The 7,178-nt window shown below is 43.9% G+C and overlaps 1 protein-coding gene across 3 annotated transcripts; it reads right to left on the reverse strand.

Moving 5' to 3' along the window:
* Positions 1-82: 82 nt before the first annotated feature.
* LOC104949702 (bcl-2-modifying factor-like) lies at positions 83-6,285 on the reverse strand. 3 transcript variants are annotated; one of them, XM_010776096.1, is made up of 3 exons: positions 6,090-6,285; positions 3,617-3,813; positions 83-2,991 (listed from the first exon to the last, which is right to left on the reverse strand). In XM_010776096.1, exons 2-3 carry the CDS (start codon positions 3,786-3,788, stop codon positions 2,762-2,764), a joined length of 402 nt encoding a protein of 133 aa, XP_010774398.1. In that variant the 5' UTR covers positions 3,789-3,813; positions 6,090-6,285; the 3' UTR covers positions 83-2,761. The 3 variants fall into 3 exon arrangements, with proteins under 3 accessions (XP_010774398.1, XP_010774399.1, XP_010774397.1); XM_010776097.1 differs by lacking the exon at positions 6,090-6,285 and adding an exon at positions 5,218-5,387; XM_010776095.1 differs by lacking the exon at positions 6,090-6,285 and adding an exon at positions 3,903-5,208.
* Between the last annotated feature and the right edge of the window lie 893 nt (positions 6,286-7,178).

A 7,178-nucleotide genomic window follows, 5' to 3' on the forward strand; every position in this document is an offset into this window, starting at 1 on the left:
CACACACACACACACACACACACACACACACACACACACACACACACACACACACACACACACACACACACACACACACACACGGGCGATATTCAACCCTTCTTTCAGCACCTCCTATCGAAAGCACCAGGAGTCGTCTCTCTTAAAGAAACATGGGGATGAAACCCAACTCTGCTCCTTGCCCTGTGCAGGCTGGAGCCGCCTTCCTGCCATTGTGACACTCATTATTGACTTGTCTCAAATGGCGGGGCCGGCTAATGTCAGCCATCCTCTGGGGACCCCCACGTCCCCTCAAGCCCTCTCTGACAGAGGAGCAATTTATCTGTCAGCATCCACCAGCACTCCGTCGCTACCTAATCCCTCCTTTCGCCAGGGGCCTCGGGCTCCCATGGAGAACGCTCACAGCCACGCTGCTCTCAGATCCATCCCGATGATGGCAGTCAGAGGCACTTGGATGGCTCTGGGACAAGTGTCTGCACTGAAAACACTGCAATCACCTACTGACAGGAGCACTAAGACCTGACACACAGTTACTCTGTTATTGAGTGAGGGCTTTTCTTACTGACTGTGTGATGGGAAGGTCTGAGACAGTAAAATGCAGAAAAACGTATGGGTGAATTCGTGCAAGAGCATTTACAGGAGCCAATTCAATTAACAGAAATGTCAATTAAAGAGACTGATATGGAATCGCACATCCCTTTCACTGTCAGTGTCTATACATTTGACTTTTTAGATCTGTTTTGAGAGGTTATGTTCGGGGTTTTTTCTACTCTTTTTCATTTTCACACTATGTGCAAGGCCTTGTTTTAACATGCTGCTGTGACGAAAACATTTCCGAAATTAAGATCAACAAAGTCAATCTTATCTTATCCAAAACCGCACACCATCATCTAGGTTTTTAAATCATCATCATCATCAAAAATATGACTCTCTTAATCACACTATATTGGCTATCACACTATATTGGCGTTTGTGTCACACGCTGCTTCAGGAAATGATTTCACGGAGCCGCTCTCACTCTGACTGTCCTCTCCGCCGTTTACTCAACAAGCAAAAGGAGTTACTACCACTTCCTCATCGCCTGACCCAGGCCCGTCGCCGCTGTGCGTCAGTAGGTACCGACCGCACACACACATCGCAGCAACCCGGGTGTCTGACTGTCTGGATGTCTGTGTGCATTTGCCAGTGTCACAATACATGAGTCATGCTGAGCTCTAGGGGTGTATAAATAACTTGATAAGCGCATGAGAAAATCTGAAACTGTCTCACACTATGAAGAAAACAAATATATCGAGTGCCGGGTGGGGAGGTTTCAAGACAACTGAAGATTGTTGCTTCTTCACTTCTTCATATACATGCATCCATATGGAGCCCCCCCCACCTCCTCTCTCTCTATAGCTGAGAGGACCTCTCTCGTCCCCCCGGGGGCTTACGCGCAGAGCTTCGGGTTTCAACATGTTTACCTCCTCGCGCCACTTCTGCTTTCTCCTGAACGAAGTGTGGATGAATATGCACATGTAAATAACTGCGTGCCAGACTTTGTGCACTTGTGCAACAGGAGACTCAGCAGAAACTCTCCTGAGGGTTTGTTTATATTGTTGATGTTACAGCCAATGATACAACAGTGTGTCACGGTTGTACAACGCTCCCACATTTGTGCAGCAGACTCGGACAGTGTCACCCTGACCACACCACAATGTGTTGTTCCAGGCCAGCTATCCTCCATGCCACTTGCCTCTGCAGCACACAGAGGAAACAGGGGGGAAAGAGAGAGAAAGAGAGGGAGAGAAATAAACAGGAAGAGGAGGCAGGGGGAGGGCCGGCCTGGGTTAGGAAGATGGGGGAAGGGTTGTCCATGTTCAGCAATGTTTTTGGCTTGAGGGAAGGAAGGGGGTGAAGCGCTGGGCTCTGTAGGTCCTGCATGTGTGCAGCCACTCCAAAACAAATATGTGGCAAACACAATAAAAGAGAGCAAACTTTTGTCCCAACATAAATCCTTACGACACACACACAAACACACACACACAAACACACACATAACCACGTCTAGTTTGATGGCAGTAGTTATTCTTAATCGGCACTTTTGGAGATCCAGTGGAAGACCCATATGCTACTGATTTATTGAGCAATAATCAAAACAAAACCTTACTTTTCAGTTTACAACTGAGGCACAGCTGTCTCCAGTCCACAATAAACAAATCACTTTTAACTGAGCGCACAGATCCTCATAAGGGGGCAACTCACTCCAAAACATTGTAAAGATAAAGAAAAGTCTCTCCTTCACCTTCAAATAAGTTCATGTGCAGTATTTTGTTTCTAAAGACGCTTATGTAACTAATGAAATGTTCCTATTGCATGAAGAATAATGAGGTGTAAAACGATTTACTGCTGCTATGTTGTAAAGGTGAGGAACTGAGAAGTGTTCATTGTATATTTATCATATGGTTATTAGGATAAGGGGTTGATGTTATTATAGCATATCCTCCTGGCTTTACTGCATTTTATTAGGTCAGCTCAGCTCGAGACTCAACATAACAGAAACAACTATTTGTTTGCATGCTGCCAATCCCAGGTTACAATCTATTAAACACTTTAAAAACTGTCAGGAATATTTACAAGATCTATAAATCAGGATAGCCAGAGGTACCACTTGTTGAAGTGCACTAAAGGGAGATTCTGTCACCGCTTGGCGTATTATTGACCAGCTGAACTTGTTTACTGCGAACAAGAGGCCGGAGCAGTCTGTCTGGAGTTTGTACAGTCAGCAGGATGCACATTTCCTCCTCACCAGTTGAAGGTGTTCCCGGTGAAACTGGTCTCCTATCAGCTGGAGTTTCTGGCCAATAACGGCCTCCAAGCTGCGGGCCACAGGCTGCTGCCGGGGGAGCTGCTCCATGCCGTTTGGCTCCCCTTCACTCTCCTGTCTCCTCGCTTCCTGATCCCCAACGAGCTCAAAGCGTGCCGGGAAGTGCAATCGAAAACCCGCGTTGCCTGTTGAGTGTCAAGGCTGAGACTTATTAGTTTGTCAACAACCATTTAGAAATATATAAGTGCAGTAATGACACATTAATTTGTTTTTCTACCTTTATTTGGTCTATCACAATGATGCTAGTATTGCTGAACATGTCAGATTGCTCGGCTTTAACCACAACTGAGTGTTTTTAGTTATCAACACCGAGTCATTCAAGTGTTTCACAAGTCACTCAAACACAACAATGACACAGATTTGAGGTCAGTCAGTCACTATAGAGTTACTCTGGAATGATTTCTGTTATATGGCGCCAATGTGACTTTGCTGTCAGTGATAATCAGTTCCCTGTGCAGTTGCTGCGTACACAGGTAAGCACTTCTGTCACTTCCTGTCACATCACAATGCCTGTCTGGCGCCCTTTGAATAGCAAAGCAGCTGGGTACACTCCATTCAGACCATAAAAGCAACTCTGATCACGACTATCAGGCGCCAGGGGTGAGATTACTGCAGCAGCATTATGTGTTACCCACTCTTGACTGTAAGTCTCACATCATAGTTTCGAGCTGCAGTTTTATAACACTGGTTATCACGCACACGACTATGTTCCCTTATCTCTTTTGAAATACGGTGTGTTGTCAGCCTCACCGTAGAAGAGTGGTCTGGGCTCCTCTGCGACGCCACAGGGCAGCATGCCGTTGTCGGGTGCCAGCGCAGGGCCAGGTGTCTGTGTGCCGCGCTCTTCACACTTTATCTCCCTGAATGTGGTGCGCCAGCAGTGGGGGTCCTGCTCAAACACATCATCCTCCTCATCGTCCATACGGGGGCACTTGAAGATCAGCAGCCTAGAAAGTAACAAGACAAAGGAGAAATGTTTACAGCTGAATGTAGAACAGCAAGTTCATAAATCAGTCCCTTCACTAATGATGGTAACCTTGGACGAGTCTGCATTAGGCCTGATGAGATGATCTCAGACACATTCATTATCCCTCGCAAGCATTTGTTATGATTATAGACAACCTGTCTGGTTTATAATGAGTGCCCTCAAATCAATAAAACCACACTGAACAAGTTGTGGGAGAGAAAAAAAGCACAAGATCCGCCTTCACTTGTGGCAAAGGGCTCAGTGCTTATTTAGACAAATGGCTCTGTTCTTCTCGTGATGAAACCACACGATTCACTGCGGTTAGGCGACTCGGTTGAGCCACATTTACATAAATGTGGGTTTGGCTGAGTGAGTTAAAGGAGAGGTAGAATCTTTAATGTGTGCTAAGCTGCCCTGTGGACAGCAGGGATGTGTATTGGCATGGGAATATGAAATGCATTATGATACATTGGTTAAAATACAATATATTACAATAAAAAGCAATAGTGTAAGCACGGAAATAAGTTGGGATTTTTCTGACAGTGAAAATGAACACACACATAAGTAAAAAATCTAAGTTTAAAAAAAGTTTTGAATTTGCATTGATTTACACACATACTAACAATGTCCAATATCATAGCTTTACTTTTCCTGCAATACGAGCCACTGTGTGCCACAATCTACTCATATCTCATTATATCAATACTGAAGTGTATGCATATGTAACACCTCGAGCTGACAGCAGCCTGGCTTTTTTAATAACAGTCTCATGATTACAACCAGGATTAGAGGTAGTTTACTATATCTCACAGCAAACAATTGCAGGTAGCAGAGCTCAGTGCCTGTGATAATATCAGAAATGTACACAATGTGTAAACTTGATTATAGGAATACATAATACACATGATTGTAAATCCTTAAGGACAACTCTACCAGAGGGAAGCAAGGAGCACTTGGGAATCCCTCCAGTGTCAATGAAGCACTGAATTCAACCCTGAATCTTAATAGGAGGTCAGAGAGTTGTCAAAATATGGATGAAATTCAAGTTGCCTCAACAGTTAACCCCCAAGTCACAATGGAGTTGTAATACAGGGTTAGACTACTACCACACTTCCAAATTAGGGTCCACAGCAAAAGTGTAATGACAGTCTGTAAGGAAAACCCGAAGCCACTCTCCCTACCCTGGTCTGTCAGCTCGCCAGCTCGTCTGAGAAGGAGTTCTCATTTCTGCACCCAACATAAGCAGATTGGCCAGTCTCTAGCATGCCCAGACCTCACGATATACTGTGTGCGATCACAATAAACCCTGTGTGTAAAACCACTTAATGCTTTGTTTTGACAAACATAGAGTAATAACATGGGAGGCTCATATGGAAAAAAATACTTAATCTGAACTTGCAGATCCCCAGGATAGCTCTCTGCAGCGCTCCACTGTCCAGGCAGTGAGCCTTGTTTGTTTCAGACAGTAGCTCCCCCTGCTGCAGACTGCACCACCCGAACAAAAGGGAAGGAGGGAGAGTGGGGGTGAGGCAGCTCTGTTGACACAGTTTCTACCCACTGGCTTCATAAGCCTCACATCACACCATTTTCTATTATGTGTTACATTATGCACAACGACCTTAAATAACACGATCTCATCAAGCGGTGTCGGAGTCTCGCGATACTTTTTAATCCCCCCAAAATGATTGGTTATACACCAGATAACCATATCAATAATAATTATAAATTAAATCGGATAGTAAAACTGAGTGGGATGATTTAAAATAAAGAGAGAAAATTGGGAAATAAATGTTTAGATTGGGCTACATAGCGTGCATTTACATTATGTAATAACACGTTTACACGCGTACATGGTTTTAATCTATGGCGAAAACGGCTGTCATTACATTTTAATACAGACTGAAACACGACAGAGAAACACTCGCCGCAAAAAACAGAGCTGCAGTCTGAAGCCCATTCACCGACACAGCTCTGTAAACCGGGAAAGCCGGTAAAATTCAAATCTTTGTTGTTTGACAGACAGGCTTAGTTACACTTAAAACGGTCTCCAACCCGGCAGCTTTGACGTTTCGATACAATAATTACCTCAACGCTGTCGAAACAAGTGTTTGCAACTCTTTGAACGACAACAGCGACACGTTGTTTGTTGCTTCTTCCAAGGACGCGGATGTTATTAAACGTTAAAACTCGTGCAGACAAGCTGCTGTAAAGTGCATACCGAAGAAAAACACTTAAATGTGTTTTTGAGGAACTTACCACAAAGATGGGCTTCGTTGATAAGATTGTCTGTTACAGAGAAAAAGGGGCAACGAGTTCAATATCCTGGCAAGTCAAGCGAGTTTAGTCCGTATCAGCTCCACGACTACTTCCATTCTGTGAGGGAAAATACAGCGAGCCGATATAATTTCGCCGACGTCAGCTCCACACTGACTCCGCCGCCGGGGCGTGGTGCAGAAAGTTAGTAAATAAAACCTCCTTGAAACGCGAGTGTTTCTGTCCTCCAGACTGTATGCACCTCGGAGGAGGCGGAGCCAGCCCCTTTAAAGGTAATTTACATCCAGACCCTGTAACCAATCGTCTTTTTTGTTGTTGTCCCGCCTTCTCCAGCGCGTATTCAGACACGTGGACGGGAAATTCCCCGTAGCACGAGACCGCTTTCGCTACTACTGTGCGTGCTCATCTGTTCTGTTAAGATCTCACATGGCAAGGACATTAAAGATAAACTATAAAGGTCCACACATTTTTCTACAATGTGTGAATAGGTGATCTAATACCTTAATGTCGTCCATATTTATCTGCACGTTTAATATGTATTTGTAAATTTGTAAACAATGCCGAATTAAGGAAAGCAGACAGCATTTATTCAGAATCAGTGTATGGCACACAAGTTTGAGATAAAGGATTATGTTGAGTGTGCTTGTATATATTTATACGGTTGTAAACAATAATCTATATATCTATCTATCTATCTATCCCTCCATCTGTCCATTTATCTATCCATCTGGCTGTTCCCGTTAATTTTACAAACTTGTTTTCCCCATATTACCACAACATGAATAAGTTAACATTTAACTTTAAATGTCACAATCAACCCCATTTGTGCAATGTAATTTTGACCTAGATCCTTCTGGAAGTGGCCTAGATCTCGATCAGTATAATTAGGCACCTGTAGGACACAGAAGTGTGTGTTTGTTGTTTGTGTAAAAACACTATAAGTCATATACCAGTCTTGACAACATGTTTTAGATCTTAAAACAGTCATTATGGCAGGCTTGATGTCCACCCATTAGCCCGAATTACCCCAAATATTCCAACATTCATTATGTGATTCACAATCAGCTCATA

The sequence above is a fragment of the Notothenia coriiceps genome, unplaced genomic scaffold, assembly GCF_000735185.1.
Source record: "Notothenia coriiceps isolate Sejong01 unplaced genomic scaffold, NC01 NC01_scaffold00016717, whole genome shotgun sequence".
NCBI lineage: Eukaryota > Metazoa > Chordata > Actinopteri > Perciformes > Nototheniidae > Notothenia > Notothenia coriiceps.